General features: G+C 50.5%; 1 protein-coding gene across 2 annotated transcripts; it reads left to right on the plus strand.

Moving 5' to 3' along the window:
- Positions 1-218: 218 nt before the first annotated feature.
- Positions 219-14,142, plus strand: ZNF346 (zinc finger protein 346). 2 transcript variants are annotated; one of them, XM_075068213.1, is made up of 7 exons: positions 219-338; positions 1,737-1,840; positions 1,944-2,039; positions 3,041-3,185; positions 4,273-4,512; positions 7,335-7,428; positions 12,366-14,142. In XM_075068213.1, exons 1-7 carry the CDS (start codon positions 257-259, stop codon positions 12,469-12,471), a joined length of 867 nt encoding a protein of 288 aa, XP_074924314.1. In that variant the 5' UTR covers positions 219-256; the 3' UTR covers positions 12,472-14,142. The 2 variants fall into 2 exon arrangements, with proteins under 2 accessions (XP_074924314.1, XP_074924315.1); XM_075068214.1 differs by lacking the exon at positions 7,335-7,428.
- Positions 14,143-17,540: the final 3,398 nt, after the last annotated feature.

The raw sequence follows: 17,540 nt of genomic DNA on the forward strand, positions 1-17,540 counted from the left end.
GCACAGCGCAGTGGGGCCAGGCCGCCCAGCTCCGGGGGAGCCTGGCGGGCGGCTGGGTCCCTCAGACAGGCCGCCCTGTCCCCATGGCAACCCCGCCCGGCCGCCTTTGCCCACAACCAACATGGAGGCCCCTGCCTGGCTCCTGGGTCACGTGGCCCGCGCCAGCGCCAGAGAACGGCGCGGAGCTCGCGAGAACGGCGGGCCTCTCGCGATAGCTCCAGGCTGGGGGCGGGGCCGGCCGGGGCGCCAGTAGAAGATGGCGGCCTGGGCAGCGAAAAAAAGAAAAACTAAATGTTTGCATGGGCGCGGGCGCTGCGGCTTTGCGGTGGGGAGGAGGCGTGGCTGTGGTCCGAAGGCTGCTCTCCCGGGCCGGCAAGCCTGCGAAGTGCGCGGCCCGCGGGAGGGCCCCCGACGGGGAGGGTTTGATTCCGGGGCACGAGGAGTCTCGTGGGCGGGTGACTGGGAGCCTGTGAGCGCCGCGCCGTCCCTCCCCCGGATGGCTCAAGCATTCCACACGCCTCGCGCGCGTGGCCCCGCAGTGCGTCCGCGGCCGACGACCTAACACTGGCCCCGTACGGCGGCTCCGCGCGTGTCCGGGCTGAGTGACGCTGCTGTGGGCGAGCGGCGCGCCGGAGCCCGGAGAGCCCCGGTCCCGTAGCGATGCCGCTGCCGTGGGGTGAGCGCGCCAGGCCTTCCTCCCCTCGGCCCTCGCGGCCCGTTGGCTCCGTAACGGGAGGCTAATGAAGGCTTTGGAGCCGTATTCAAACTGACCGTGGATGGGTGATGGGAGGAAAGGTTGAATCTTCCCTGGTATTTCCATGGTGATTTAATTACTGGTTTCCCAAAGCGAAGTGTTCCTTGGATTTTTTCTTTCATTTTTAGAATTGTTATATGGTCTGCAATGGATTTTCTTGGGGTGTGAATTATCAGAGTTGCGTTTCTGTGCCTGCACATCCCTTAACATTGGATTGTTCTTATTTGCTCGTGTAGTAAAGGTGTAAAATATGTATTGGCCCCTGTTCACTCTACAGGTGAGGTCTGCTTTAGGATTGAGGACAGAGCGGGGTTCAAGGTAATCCCTATTTTTAGTTCTCTCTGACAAATGGATTAGGTGCCTAAGTTGCTTAGGGCTTGTCTACACTGGCACTTTACAGTGCTGCAACTTTCTCGCTCACAGGTGTGAAAAAAACACACCCCTGAGTGCAGCAAGTTTCAGCGCTGTAGAGCGCCAGCGTAGACAGTGCACCAGTCCTAGTAGCTACGCCCCTCGTGGAGGTGGGGTGTTTTACAGCACTGGGAGAGCTCTTTCCCAATGCTCTGCCATGACTACACGGCAGCGCTTTAGCATTGTGGTGGTGGTGGTGGTATCTGAGTTTCTCCCAAGTGGGAAGGGAAGTTAAGAAGTGATTCAAGACTTAGTGATTCTTTCTTCCTTGATTTGTATGCGTCTGTGTTCTCTCACCCTGACTGGGAACCTGGGGGAAAGTTATTCTACATTTCCCGCACCAGAGCATGGGAGATGCAGATTTGGGTGCACTGAGATTTATTATTTACTCATAGATTTAAAATAATAAAGATGCCTATCCAAGACTCTAGGTCCCCTAACTAGTTATCATGACAGATATTTGAAGATGATAGTACTGGCACAGTGTTAGTAAAAGACTCTGGACCTTGAAATCATAACTACCTTGTTTGAAAGTAAACTCCAACATGTTTCCATGTTTTGTTCTTCACAGTTGATCGTATGATCAGAGAGAACAGCCACATTTTCACAGATGCTCAGTGTAAAGTGTGCAGTGCAGTGCTCATCTCAGAGTCTCAGAAGCTAGCTCATTACCAGGTACTTCAGGCAGCAAAGATGTTGCTGGATTTCTTATTTTGGATGTAATTGAATAGAATATTTGTTGCAGATTAACCCAATTTTCTTGCTCGCTCCCTGCCAGAGCAAAAAACATGCAAACAAAGTGCGGCGGTACATGTCGATTCACGGCGAAGAGGAGCTCCGTCAGGGGAAGAAGATAAAGCTGGAAACCAAGCAGGTGATGTAGAAAACTACAGGGCCTCCCAGGTCAGAGCTCTAGAAGAGGACTAGCATCCTGTAAGCGCTGAGGAGTGCTTCAGTGACAGGGACTTAGCAGGCACAGTCCATGACAGGTGCAGTGGAATATGGAATAATACATCAGAGGGAGGATTGTTGGGGTTGGGTAATTTAGTGAGGACAGCTGAGCCCTCTAGGTGCTACACATTGCTGCAGTGAGCACACTTCTTAGCCAGTGTGTGGAACACCTGCACCCTAAACAAATGTGTACCCCCCATGAGAGAAGTACTGCTGTGAAGCAACATTTGGAAGGACAGGTGAGCATAAAACGTGACTAAGAACAGTCATGGATGTAATTACTGTGTAACTTTCAACGAGCATGTCCTGTGAATTAATTATATTGCTGGACTTTACTTTTTTGGATGATCTCATGTTACTCAAGGTTCCCATTGCTGGTAGTTACAGTGCCTTTAAGGCAGTAAAGGTAACACATTTCCCACGATCTGTCTGCATGGTGACTATGCAGTTTGAGTAACAGATTCAAGTTTTATCACTGCTTCAGCTGTAATTCCTAATCACCTCCAATCCAGCCTCTTGCATATGCCCCCATAGCATATACAGTGCAGGGATGAATATAAAAGGAGGATCTGTGTGTCTGGTGGTAGGTTCAGACATGAGTAAAATAGACACTGTTAACCTAGTTAAGTAGCTTTGAGTTAGAGATGACAGAGTTGGCTGCAATGCCTTGTATTGCTTGGTCCATACCTTGTAGAGAATAGGCTGGGAACCTGCACCAATGCTGCCAACTACCTTGTCCTCAACTCCTCTGGGTCATAATAGCCTACCAAAATGTGCCACTACCCGATGAAAGTGAGACTAGTCAGAAATGAGAGCGCCATTCTTCAAAGGAAGGTATGCAGGAGAGCCAAATTCCTTGGCCTTGACAGCTGAATATATCTGGTTACTTCAGATTCTCAAACATGAATTCCTTCTTGTGAACAGGAGAGCAGCAATGGAGAGGACAGGAACAAATGCTGCCCCATCTGTAACATGACCTTTTCCTCTCCCGTTGTGGCCATGTCTCACTACTTAGGCAAGACTCATGCCAAGAACCTGAAGCTGAAGCAGCAGTCCCCCAGAGTGGAAGGTATGGCTGTCTGCAGTATGTGTATGTGTGTCCTGTGAGGAGCAGCGCAAGTAGGTGATCTTTCCACTCCCTTCACATCATGATTCCTAGATTAGAGGGTGGCTAAGTACCTTGCTACAGCTCTGGACCCATTGGCACTGGGGTGCTAACACTTTCCTAGTGATACGAGTGCTGTTAGAAATCAGAAGCATGTGGCAACTGATGAAACACATGCCAACAACTCTGTTCCCCCCTTTGGTAGTCTGTTTTGTAGATTTGCATTCCCCTGAAGCTTGCTTTAAGAAAGGCAATTCTCATTTGGAGCAACTGGAGTGCCTAGTTCTCCATGTGCAATTCATGCGGAGAGAGTCAACTTCTGGGTCCCATCTGGCATTCTTACCCATTGGAGCCTCTGTTGGGTCAGATTAGGAGACTTTATAAAGGGGTGTTCGTGAGGAGACCAAGTCACTTTCTGCAGTTCACTGGGGGAGCGTACTCAGATATTTTGAAGGTGACTGTCACTGTGGCATAAGAGTACGTTGCATGTGTCTTCATCATACAGCAATGGAACTGTGTGCATTTGTCTATGAATGAATTGAATCGGGCTCAGTCCTGTTCCGATAAAGTTGGTGGCAAGGCTACTGTTGACAAATGGTGCAGGATCAGGTCCTCCACACACAGTTTAAATATCCTACCATTGAAAGGGAGTGACTCTGAAAGTACATTATGGGAGGGCTTGCTCTGTTCTGTATCTCCCCCTTTTTCCATTTGCTGGGAGTGACTGACCTCCTTGTGGGTGGAGGTGATTTGTTTCCAGTGTCTTTAAAGATGTCACTGTTGGCCTGCTGTGCTCCAGATATGGCCAGGTGAATGTCAAGGAGGATCTGCAGTTCTGATTTAACTTGGAAACTCTGACTTGTCTTACCATTTGGTGTTTGTTTATGGATACGAAAGGAAGAGATGGGTGCAGATCCAAATGAAAAATCTCCACCAAAACTTCTGTCAAAAGCCCTTCTCTGAAGAAACAAACTGAAAATTCCAAAGACACTCTGGCTGCTTAGTTTGTATATCTGAGTATTGGTAATTGGTGTTCTGTTTCGTTTTACAGTAACGATGCCTCCACAGAAATGCCCGGCTAACTTTCCTCCCTCTGCTGTATCTTCCAACGAGGAGAACCAGAGCACTTCTGACCCAGACAAGTTCTGCAGCCTCTGCCATGCCACTTTCAACAATCCGCTCATGGCAAAACAGCATTATGTAGGCAAGAAACACAGAAAGCAAGAGACCAAACTCAAGCTGATGGCACACTATGGTCGTACTCCTGACGCGCCTGCATCCTCCTCCATGGGTGAGTCCTAGGCAGCCAGGCTTACTAACATAGCTGAAGGATGGAGTGGGAGGGGCTCACGGTGGTAGTGGGTGTGTGGAAGCTTTGGGACTGACACCTCTTTGAAGAGAACAGAGTGAGACTTACAGTAAATGAGACACTTATTTTTTTGAAGGTAGGATTGTTGGTGTTTCCATTATAAACCCCTGTTACTACTTGAGGTATTACCTTAGCTGTTGGTAATTAGCTTGGGGTTGAAATGTGTTGTGGGTGTTAACCGTCTAGATGTAAAGTTTCAGATATAAAGATTCCAAGGGATCTTGGCAGCAAGTTGAACTTCCAACTAAGTGGACTGATCCCTCAGTGGAACTACTGGAGCATTGATTGCCATCTCTAAGGTACCTTTCAGGGTGCCCTGCCAGGGGAGAAAATACTGGGCTTGTACTAGACTCGCTGCTCTGTGATGCATACGTAGGGGCTGTGATGGGTTTTCCTGCCTGTTTCCAGTCCCATCTGATGAGGTAGTGTGCTTGCTTCATCCCAACAAGCGCCAGAGGGAAAGCTGAGCTATTGAGAGGGACTTATAGTCTGGTTAAAATTATGTTCTTGTTTAACTGCTATTTATAAACAGTGTTGAGTATAGAGTCTCTGTGAAGATGGAGTGAAGCTCACAACAAACTCCTCTGTGCCTCCCACTGCACCTCCTCACACCAGAGAAGCCAGCCTTCACATTCCTGATATCTTGAAAATAAAGAACAGCCAGAAGAAAATCTCTTTTTTCTATAGACCTCGATTTCAGGCCCTCTTTCCCTAGCCTAAAGAGACGTACAAGGGCACAAGCCCAGATTTTAACCCTTTGCATGTCACCTTTCAGGCACTGCTGGCACTAACAAGTAATGAGTATCGCTGATACTAAGCAGTCTGCCCTGCCCCTGGAGCAGTAAGATTGAAGATTCCAACGGCACATGATTTCCAGCATTAGACTAGAAATAGCCTGGCAGTGGAGTGATCTGATGGTCTAAAAATCTGCTCCTTCCCTAATAGTAGAGCCCTGATTTAGTATCATTCTTTTGTTGTGGCTCAAATAAAGACAACGTGAAGTCACTTAAATTCTGACCCTGTCAAGTGCAGGTGGATGCTGTGACCCCTGGGATCTTTGAAATAGCGAGACTGTGCTGTCGTCTTCCATGGGATGTTTGAGGCACCTATAATGTCTGTCACATCTCATGTTACATTTAACCTATCACAAACAAGGTTTCAGGCTGGGGGCTGCAATCAAGAGCCACTCTGATATGCAGCACAAAGAGCATTGGTCTGAGCTACTTTCTTGTCTATTTTTGTCCAACTCCTTCAGCTGTCAGATCTTTGTACAGTGGCTGTCTAGCTCTTTCAGATGTCATACGCCCATGCTCCCATCCATGAAATCTGGGCTCCAAGTCAAATCTGTTCTTTCATGGAGGCTCTGGCATCTTCCCTCGCATGATCCTTCCAGTTATCTCTCTGGACTGCCTATCTTGGGGCTGCACCTGAGTAGCCAGCAGGCACATCTAAAATCTTCTCTTTTATATAAGTAACTTTAGGTACCTCACAATTTTAAAATCTCCCTTTAAACACAAGCAGCCTAGGGTGGCGGAGATGCAGTTAAAGTCACTTTAACTTGAGTATCTTCCCATAAGGAAGTGTGGTGGAGTGACATTCTCTGGCCTGGGTTATGCAGGAGTGCAGACTAGGTGATTGTAGTGGTCCCTTCTGGCTCTTAAAATCTGACTCCAGATCACTGTTCTCAAAGCTAAATGACCTCTCAGTCCAAAATCTTGACAGTACATAAGCATCGTAAGGAGTGTTTGCTGCATTGCCCTTCTCACTGTTAGTCATTGTACTGCTATTTTTCCCCCCTTAGTTATGTTGTCTGAGGTGTGTGTTCTTGGCCTCTTAGTTGTTTCTTAAGATACTTGTTTTTTTATTATTTTTGTGCATGGCACTTTTAGCAAACAGACTGAGGCCCTGCCCCAAGGAGCTTGCAGCCCGAGGGGCCGAGCTGGGAATATACACAGCAATTCTCATCTTGGAGAAAATTCTGTGCGGTTGTCCCCTGAACTAACCTCCTACACTGTGCCATGTTTTCCACTTCTGATCCCACTTCCTTGTGCTCAGCATCTCTGACCTCCAGTAAAAGTTCCAGAAATCTCACTCCAGCTGGAGTTTGGCATCTTACCCAAGAGTACTGATGTATCTGGGACAGCTACCAACAGGAAAGTGTTTCATTTGAATGATGCACAAACTGCAGATCAAATGCTTCAGGACAGAGCTTCATGTGTGACTGAGGGATGGCGTGCAACGTGTCATGCTGTATCTTAACATTTGATGTTGTGTATGTAATCTTGTGTGGTGCTGTTTCCCTTGTGCTTCAAGCTGAAAAATTACGAAGTTCACTCTCTGAAACTGAGATGTACAGATGGAGAGAAGTGGAGTTGCAGAGGCATTGCTGTCAGATTTTGGACTGAAAACTCTCAAACCCTACCCCGGGTCATTGAAAGAGCGTGAACTATCTCAAACATTAGGGTGGATTTTGTAATGAAGGAACCTGCACTCTGATTGGAGACAATGTTTTTGGCTTGGCATGCTGTTCCCAAATGGCTGTGGCCTCTGCTAAGGCTCCATTGGAGGGGGACAGATAGCAAGCTCTCTATCTCCTCGGCCAATCAGAATGCTGGATTTTATATGCTGTTTATTTCTGTTTAGCAACTGTTTCGCTGGTGTGTCCGATTGATTGATCTTGCTTATTTCTACCTCAGGCACCAAGTGATTGGATAGCTGTTTGTTAACATTGATGTCTGTTTCAGCTGGGAAGGGGTACCCCTGCAACACATGTAATATAGTACTGAATTCCATAGAGCAGTACCAAGCTCACATCAGCGGCTTCAAACACAAGAATCAGTAAGTGATCTTTGGTTTAAATGCATTTACAATGGCAGTAGTTACATTGTATAGTTAAATTTCATGCCATTGAATTGGAAGCATTCTTCAGTGTGTCGCAACCTACACGATGCATTTTGTGCAAATTTGTGCACCTCCTTTGAAGACAGAGATCCACTAGTGTCTGTTTGCACAGATACGGGTGGGAGGTGGGGGGATCTCTTTTATGGGACTAGCTTCTGTTAGTCAGAGAGGCTTTTGACTCACCCAGAGCTCTTCTTCAGGTCTGGAAAAGGTGCTCCCAGGGTCACTGCTAAATGCAAGGTGGAACAGATTGTTTAGCATCAATAGTTAACACCTGGTGTATGGGACCATTCAAGGTAGAGTGGTGTGGCTTGAAGGCATATGTCTGTCCAACAGAAGTTAATCCAATAAAAGATTACCTCCCCCACCTTGGGTATGTCTACACTATGGGATTATTCCGATTTTACAGAAATCAGTTTTTTAAAACAGATTGTATGAAGTCGAGTGCACGCAGCCACACTAAGCACATTAATTTGGCAGTGTGCGTCCATGTACCGAGGCTAGCATCGATTTCCAGAGCGTTGCACTGTGGGTAGCTATCCCATAGTTGCTGCAGTCTCCCCCCGCCTATTGGCATTCTGGGTTGAGATCACAATGCATAATGGGGCAAAAATAGTGTCGCGGGTGATTCTGGGTAAATGTCATCATCATCTTCCTGCCATGAAGCACGGCAGACAATATTCGCCGCCGTTTCACTGGATGCCCTGGCAGACGCCAAACATGGTAACTGTGGAGCCCGTTAGCCTTTTTCAGCTAGTCCCGTATGTGTACGGATGTGCCGAGAGACTGCGGTATTGCAGTGCACACAGCGCACTCATTTGCCTTGCAAGGTGCAGAGACAGTACCAGCCCGTTGACCCGTTCTGCTGCTGTCTATGGGTGCTCCTGGCTGCCTCGTAGGCAGGCCTGAGGGCGCATGGACCAAAAATGGGAATGAACTCCCGGTCATTCCTTCTTTATGTTTTGTCTAAATAGTCGATCTGCACTAGAATAGGGCAAGTCTCTGAAAGCCGAGAGCACAGTCTCGTTGTCAGAGCCCACATGTCCACAGCGATGATGAGCTGACCATCCCATTTAGCGGGTGTGCCCCTGCCAACAACCCACCTGTGCTTCCTCCTCCCACCCCTCCCTGGCTACCATGGCCAGTTATCTCCCCATTTTGTGTATTACGTATAAAGCATGCAGGAATAAAAACACTGACTTATTTAGGAGATAAATATGGGGGCGGGGGCAGTCCTCCACTGCTGGGATATGCTAGGCGGGAACATCTCCATTACTCATTAAAGGTGGTGGGGAGAGGAACCTCAGCCTCTGTTGCTATATGGGCATGGTTAACCAGCCTATTGCACCATCTGCAGGACTGATCTCCAGCGAACACAAAAAGCTTAAAAAGGGAATGACCAGAGTCATTCCCATTTTTGCCCAGCGTCCCAACCGACCTACACAGGCCAGCCAGGAGCACTCCAAGGATGATGACGAGGACGCTTCATCTATTTGTACCACCATCTGCCACGGGAGGGAGGGGTCTGCTGTTGAGCGCTGCGACCCTGTCACACCAGCAGCATCCAGTAAATAGGGTGAATGAAAGAGGCAAAAGCTATTTTTCCCATGGACAGTGTTTTACCCTTCAAGGCATGGAGCTCAGCAAAGAGGCAAATGCTTTCAAGACTGCAGAACTTTTGGGATTTGCTCGAGTCTCCACGTCCCTCCCCTCCCTCATGAGCGTCCATTTGATTCTTGGCTTTCCGTGATAGCTGTGTTCAGCAGAACTGTGTTGAGTCCCTGCTGGTGGCTCTGTCTATCATAGCCTGGAATTTCAATGCTTTGGCATTTCGTTCTTCTGTAACGGAGCTTGATAGAACAGATTTGTTCTCCCATCATGCGCATCAGTATCCATATGGCCCATGCGGAGCTGTTTTTGGATTTGGGATGCATCACCACTGGCTATCAGGCGCCGCCTGGCAACTAGGAATGCATTCAAAGTGTTTGTTGGGCTTTTCTGTCTACACCGCCAGTGCTTTCTGAGTTCAGATGGCTTTCCAGAGTCGGTCACAGTGTGCACGTGGGATACGCCCGGAGGCCAACGGTCAATGCGGCCACACTAACCATAATCGACATGGCAAGCCCGATTTAAGCGCTACTCCCCTCACTCGGGCGAGAGTACATGAACCGGTTAAAGAGTCCTTGTATTCGATATAAAGGGCTCATGTGTTGGACCGGTCTAGGTTAATCGTTTAATGCTGCTAAATTGGTTTAAAACGTGTAGTGTAACCAGGCCATTGTGTGTCTATCCTGACTGACACAACTAGTGACTACACGCCAGTTTACACTGGTCAGTTTTTGCTTAGAGAAGCTCCTCTACAGGGCATCCATGTGCGCGCAATAGCTATGAGTAGGGCCTACCATTCCTGCCATGAAACACGTCATGGACTGGTCGGTCTTGTGCTTTTACCCTATACTCTGCCCATGTCATGGGGGAGATCGGCATTTCTCAAATTGGGAGCCCTGACTCAAAAGGGAGTTGCAGGGGGGCCACAAGGTTATTGTAGAGGGGAATGTGCTATTGCCATTCTTACTTCTGTGCTGCCTTGAGAGTGGCGGCTCTTGGACAGGTGCCCAGCTGTGAAGGCAGCGCCCTGCCAACAGCAGCACAGAAGTGAGGGTGGCAATACCACACCATGCCACCCTCTGCGCTGCTGCCTTCAGAACTGGGCAGTTGGAGTGGCAGCTGGCGACTGAGAACCCAGCTCTGCAGGCAGCAGCGCAGAAGTGAGGGTAGCAATACCGTACCATGACGTCCTTACTTCTGTGCTGCTGCTGGCGGGGCTCTGCCTTCAGCGCTGGGCCAGCCGCTGCTCTCCAGCTGCCCGGCTCTGCCGCTGCAGTACTGCAGAAGTAAGGGTAGCAGTGTGGCCACCCTCCCCCCTCAATAATCTTGCGACTCTTCTTCCTCTCTCTCCCCACCCCCACTCCTTTTTGGGTCAGGACCTCTACAGTTACAGCACTATGAAATTTCAAATTTAAATAGCTGAAATCATGAAATTTACTGTGTTTAAATCCTGTAACCATGAAATGTACCAAAATGGAGCGTGAATTTGGTAGAGCCCTACATATGAGAGCTGTTTGCCAGTTGTGAACCAAAAACACTAAGCAACTGATCAGCAGGGTGGCTGCACAGATGCTCCCCGGGTTATGCAAACCCGGCTTACGCAAATCTGGACTTATAGAGAAAGTTCCATACTCTTTTTGTTTTTTCCTTCTGTTGAGCAACGTTTCTGGAGCAATAAAACCACCTAGCCAGAGAGTCGTTCACAGCTCCAGCTTTTTCTGCTGCCCTGTCTGGAATTGGCACATTCAATCATAGACAGTAGCACTAAGTGTACTGTAACCAGGCACATCAGATTACCTGCTCTATGTAGTGTATTACTGACCTGAGAACTGCTTCCACAAGCAAACATTCAATATGTTATACCACAAACATTTGTACTAGACTTTTCCACAGTTGGGAGCCCTGAGCTTTAAATTAGAGGGTGCTCGTAACAAAGCCAAACTGGTAGGGTGAAGTGGTCCTTAGAAAGGGAGGGGAGCTCAATAATAGGAAATCTTCATGGTGGAAACCTGGGATCCAACCATGTGTCCCAGAGATGCTCAGAAAGATCTGGGAATGGGGACAGGCAGAAGGAAGGTGCTTCACCCACTTTCTGTACCATAGGGAATAGCAGCCCCCCCATGGATTTTGTTACAGAAATACTCTAGCACAGGCAGACTCCTCTGACAGGTTTGACAGTGTTCCAAGGCAGGACGCTGCACTGAGGAGGTGCCCAGCCTTTGCAGTGCAAGGTGCTGAGGGCTTCACCTGCCCAGCATTTTGGCCTTAGTTCTGACTTTGTTTGTATTTGTACAAGCTCAGGACACTTTGGGGGGCAGGAGGCCATTGGTGTCCCCCTCTAGTTGGAATGTGGGTGCTTGTGGTATCACACACATCCTTCACAAGCGCTTGTGTTCCACATGTACTTGGTGAGCTGGAGCTGGCTGCTTGCACTGGGGTACTGCACCTCCAGGCAGAGGTGTGGGATGTGCACTGCAAATGAGCACAGCCTTTGCTGCTGAAATAGGACAAACACGTGCTGGCATTTTTAAGCCAGGGCTGCTTTTAGTGACTTCTGAAAATGTTGGTAGCCATTTTGTAGAGCCCTCAAATCTGGTACGTTCTTCACAGAAAACAAAGTGGGACCCACCCCAACTCCTTGCACTGCATACAGCCCTTTCTGTAGCTTAGAACACCCACAGAGACACTTGTCTGCCACCACACAGGGCTCTTCAATGCTAGCCCAAAGAACAGTGTAACGAAATGTGTCCCGAAAAACTCTGCTCTTTCCCTAGTGACACAGAGCAATAACTATCCTCATTACAGAAAAAAAAATCCTTACAACAGCGTATTTAAGCAGGAAGCTGCTTTTAGCTTCCGGGAGCACAGATTCCGTTGTTGCCGGCCTTTGCGGCCATTGGACCTGATTTGTTTTAAGTGGCTATTGGTCTGAGCCCTGGTCTGCTGGCTGCCAGCTCCAAGTTGGATTCTACAACCTAACTGGGAAGAAAACAAGGAAACCTGGTTTATAATGGAAACACTCGACAGACATTGCAATGGCGCTGTGAACACACAGTGGCTAACAAGTACTGGGTGCTGACATTTGTGCTTAGTGCTGTAAATAGGTCACTTGAAAGCACATTGCCTCCTCGAGGTCAGTGTGCTGCCCAGCTGCCTAGGGGCATGGCTAATGACAGCAGTGCTTGTTTTGCAGTGATAGCTGACAGACTCCAGAGTGCTTCTGACTATGTCTACTCTCCCTTTCTTCCTCTCCATTCACTGTGCAGGATGCCAGGAGCAGTGCCCAGCGTAGGACGGTTCCCCAGGCAGCAGTATGTTCGGGAAGAGTCAACTGCCCCCGGGGGCTACAGTTACTTCAGCCAGGACTTCTAGAGCAATCTGCAGCCCTGTTCTTGGAGCTGTCAGGGGCCCAAGAACGAGCATTCTTTGCCAGCCCACAGTGGCTTCATTATCCCTCTGGATAAGCAAAGCCATTCCCTCCCGTGTGCGCCTGTTGGTCAGCCCCAAGGCTGGACATCTCTTTGACGAAGGATCCAGCAGAAGCAGACGTTGGACAGCAGGACCTTGCTCCCCAAGAGCGGTTCTCATTGTGCAGTCTCTTCCTGTGTGGCTGGTGGGGCGAGGATGTGTCTGGTACAGGCAGGATCCAACAGCTGCAAACAACCTGTCTCAAGGACACCTCCTCCCTCACCTAGAACAAACGGCATGTAATTCCTGCATCTGATGAGTCAACATCCTGTGCCAGGGGGTATCTGTCACCGAAGGAAGTCTCCTGGCTCTCACAAGGCAATGGCTAGGAGGTGAGGTGTGGACTGGATGCTTCGCTACACTGACAGATTAGCCTTGCCCAGGCTTAGACTTGGAAATCCTAGAGCTAGGTTTCTTCCTGACCCCTCCCCCAGTTGTGGTTGTGCACAAAGTTTCTTGGTCCATTGACCGCCATTAGGGCATGTCTGTAACTCTGCAGATGTTGAAGCAGAGAGTACAAGCTGTTGGGTCTCCAGAGAACTCTCAGGACCCCATTGGCCTCCAATCCTGGCACTTTTCACTTGAAAGGAAGGAAACTTTCAAACCCTCCTTGCAAAGGTTTTTTGTCAAACATTCATGTCAGTCTGAGAGAGGAAATGGATGAATCAGGTGATTTTCCATCAAAACCTAAAGATGGTAGCAAATCTTGATGTGCTGCTAGCAAGGCTGAGCTCCTTGGGAGAATGCTCCCAAACTCGGTAGAGGAGACCCCTGAAGGAAGGGCTAAGGGGGCTTTGAATCTCAGATCACTTTTGTGTGGTATTTTTTTCCTTCAACTGAGGTATTTTCCTTTTAGTCTCTGCTAAGCTTCTGCACAAAGCTGCACACTCCCAACTGGGCTGTCCACGCATTCTGTCCGACACCCCTTCCCTATTCCAGGCCTTGGCAAGCCCCCATCTGGCTGTCTTCCCTCATCTCATCTCTCATGAGGCTTGTCTTGGCTGTGGGGCTTCCCAGATCTTGTGCAGGTCTGTCGTGCTGCTGACATCCAGCCTTCTACAGGAGCAAGACATGCCCAGCCTCTGCGACGCATTTGGACAGTGACTTCCTGGGGCCGATCGGCGGGAGTGTTACAGCTGTGGATGCTGTGTGTATGTCAAAGCTGGGGAGAGGGGGGTTGGACTAGAGGCTTTACTGCTTTGTGGAGGCTCCTTCTCAGGTGGTTGGGATTGCAAATCCAGGCCATGACTTTCTCCCTGAACCCTGTGTGAAGCAGCTCATGTTGGCATAAGGCTGGGAGCTGACCTGGGCTCCAAGGCGTATCCAAGATGACAAGCACCGGTGAAGTGAACACAAAGCAAGGGGACCAGCTAATCTCTGGGCTAGCACCCTCCCAGCCCCCAGTCCAGGCTGCAGCTCCCCTCCGCAGCCAAACGTGCATTCTTGCACTAGAACAGGCTGTGGCTGCTCTGCCTAGAGCTGTCCAGTCCTGCCGTACTGCGGCGCCTGTAGGCTGGCTTAGTGTCCTGCTGAAAAGCCCGTCCAAACGTCAGACTGTCTAATGAGCAGTAAACTCTAACAAACCGAGGGAAACGCTCTGTGCATTATGCACACCCTCATCCTGTGCTCCTTTTAGCTAGCTCTAGTCTCACTGTGCCAGTCTCAAGTTCCTGGTGGCAGGCAGGCACTGTGCGTTAACACCAGGAGCCGTGTGGGCTCTGCTCCCGCCCAGTCTGGGGTACAGCTCACTTGGTGCGTGTACTGTCAGCGCTGCCTTGTCTGCTACCCAGTGTCTGGGGAGCTGCTGTTTCCCCAGGATGAGCTCTGAGTAGAGTCTTGCTGTTTGTGTGTAGTGTGTGTGGATTTGCTGTTGCAGTTCAGGTTCATACGCATGGCAGAAAAGCAGGCTGGGGTCAGCTTGCCGTCTTGGGCTGCTGCAGCCCAGGCCTACTGGGGCTGGAACCCATCGCTGATGGGTTTTCTTACACTGCTGTGGGTGGGGCTGTAGCTGGTTGCCAACCAGGGCAACCACTGGGTGAGTTAAGGGAGAGTCCAAATCTGGAAGCTTCTTCCCCTTTCACTGTTGCAAAAGTTGTGCCAAACATGTTTGTCCAGGGCAGTTGTGAGAGACTGCGTCCTATTCTTCATAGGGTTAGGCAGCGTGTGGTGGGACAGACAGCACAGCTGTGCTGGTGTTCAGCGTGTGTACAACCCACTCATAATGGGACAATGTTTTCATGCATTGAGACCAAACTTAGCCTAGTCCAGTGTCTCCTCATTCCTGCCCGGCTGTGCCCAGCACTCTGCACCATATGCCCAGGCGTAGAGCTTGCCAGCTGCCCCATGTGGTGACAGCATTCCTCTGCAAGGTGCTGCCATGCTGAGAGATGCACTCAGCATACGCCCGGCAGTGTGAGGCGGCTGGTTTATCCATGAGGGATGGGTCAGGCAGGTATCTTGAGGTACCAGACTCTGGCTGTGTAAAGCCTTCCTTGAATTGGCCTTGATTCTTCAGGGCTTGGCTCTGTGCTGGGGCCTTGTCCTGTGTGCAAGGTGACAGCACAGCACACAAGGGGCATGTGCAGTATGAGAGAGCAGAGCGGGAATGTGGCTTCCTTGCTTTGCTCAGAGTGTAGAATCGGGATTATCCTGCCCTGATTTGCATTTTATTTGTGGTAGCTAAGAGGCTGTGTCTTAATAAGTGTTTCACAACTTGAAAGACAGGCAAATACAGTACTGGGATACCTTGATCCTCACACTGCCTCAGCTGGGGGGAGGGACGGGGTGACTTCCTGGCATTTCCATTTGCTTCATGCCCATTTGAAAAAACCACCCACTGCCTTGGGTATCCTGAGGGAAAATGTGCAGCTCCCCCAGGCTCAGTATCCTGAGAACTTGCTTCCCTAGTGGATGGTTAGGGCTGGCAGCTGCCTCGAGCCAGGCTCCAGTAGGGTCTCCTCCCGGCCCAGTGCATAGCTGGGAAGGGGTGTCACGTAACCTGTGTGTTTCCCTGGCTGCCTCCCCTAGAGGGGGGCATAGGAGCATTTTTACAGCACTTTGGGCACTTTGCTTCTCCTGGGGCAGGCACCTGGGGCTCCCTATGCTGCTGGGGGTGGGAAGCCTGCTCCATGGGGAAACGCCACTCTCCACCAGGGCCAGGAGACTGGCGTACTGTCACCTCTGTGATTAGCTTATCAACGGCCTGACCTCAGAGCCAAGGCTGCAATGAGCTCCTGCCACCCTGGTTTCCAGGGGGCCTTACTATAGCCAGCTGAGGGCCCTGGGCTTGCTCTGTGGGGCTCGAGCTGAAAGTGCTGGCCAGGGAGCGATCTGCTGTAACTAAGCCAGCCACGTGCCTGCAGCCGCCAGGGAGTGGAAAGCCTGCCTGAGAGGCAGGGCACAAACCCGAAATTGGCTGTGAGTTCCCTGCTGAGACTTCACCCGCCAACCAGCCCTCCAGTGTAAAGTGCGGCCCTACCCCAGCCTGGCCATTGAGTCAGGCCCCTGAGTGCGCTGCTCTGTACACCAAGAATCTCAACAATGCTCAGGCTGCTCCCACCCCCCAAGGGCCAGTCGCTTACCCCAGGGCCATTGCCCCCTAGATCTCACATCAAGGACAAGGCCTGTAGCCAAGCCTGTAATTATTTACACATTTATTATACAGGGAAAAGAGAGGAGTTATTTGTCATGGAGTCCCCGGGCGCTGCTCTCGAACTGCTCCCAACAAAGCCAGTCAGGACTCTGGGGAACCTCCTCTCCCTTAGAGCAGACTGTCTTCAGGGCAAGAAGATCACATGGCTTCACCTCCTGGGTCTCTCCTGGGACCATTCAGCATCCTCTGCCCCTCCATGTGCTTCTCACAGCAAATCTGCTCCGGTGGGGTCCTGGGACAGCCGGAGGGTCTTGCACCCCCACTTCGCAGTCAGATGTGACTCTCAGCCAGCCACTAACACAGAGGTTTATTTAGACAACAGGAACACAGTCCAAACCAGGTCTTGCTGGTACAGACAACAGGACCCCTCAGTTAGGTCCATCTGGGGCCGCAGGGAGGCCAGAGCCCTGTTGAGAGGCGTGAGCCCTGTCAGGCCCCTCTCCATTTCCCAGCCAGCTCCTAGCTGAAAAACTCCCCCAGCCTTTGTTCAGCTTCCCAGGGAGAGATGTCACCTGGCTTTTAACCCCTTCCTGGGTTCTCACATTACACACTCAGGTCTCCTCCCTCAAGGCCAGTCTCCCATCCCCCAGTGCAGACTGTCCTCCCAGGCCAACACTCCCCATTCACAGACTACAATAAGAACAGCCCCAGTTCATCACATTTACAAGATTGAAGCAGGTGAACTCTTACCAGGGAGCTCCCAGGTGAAGCTTCAGCAGGGATCAGGCTCTGTCCAGCACCAGGGCTCTGGTCAGTGCCTAGTACTCCTTGTCTCTGGCATTCCAGTCGCAATCAGCCCCAGGCCTTTCCGCCTCCTGCTGTGACCTGCACACCCAGCTGATGGGAGGAATTCACTTGCAAGACTGGCGGGGGGGGGGGGGGGGGGGGGAGCAGGGGGATGTAACACACATTGGAGAAAAATAACCCCAACTCTACATACGATATGTTGGGGGCTAATTTAGCTACAACGAATTGTCATGCAGTGTAGGGGGACACACGGCCCTGCACCCCCGGCTTCCTGCGATTCACCATGACTCAGCCAGCCAGTAACACAGAAGGTTTATTTAGATGACAGGAGCACAGTCCAAGACAGGTCTTGCAGGTACAGACAACAGGACCCCTCAGTCAGGTCCATCTTGGGGGGGGGCCCTAGGGGGGCCACAGCCCTGTTGGGAAACCCAAGCCCCATTGGGGCTCCACTCCATTTCCCAGCCAGCTCAAACAAACTCCCCCCTCCAGCTGTCTCCTTTCTGGCCTTTCCCCTGCTCCTCCCCCAGCCTTTGTGTCCTTTGTCCAGTTTCCAGGGCAGAGGTGTCACCTG

Source organism: Chelonoidis abingdonii, chromosome 7, assembly GCF_003597395.2.
Source record: "Chelonoidis abingdonii isolate Lonesome George chromosome 7, CheloAbing_2.0, whole genome shotgun sequence".
Taxonomy (NCBI): Eukaryota; Metazoa; Chordata; order Testudines; family Testudinidae; genus Chelonoidis; species Chelonoidis abingdonii.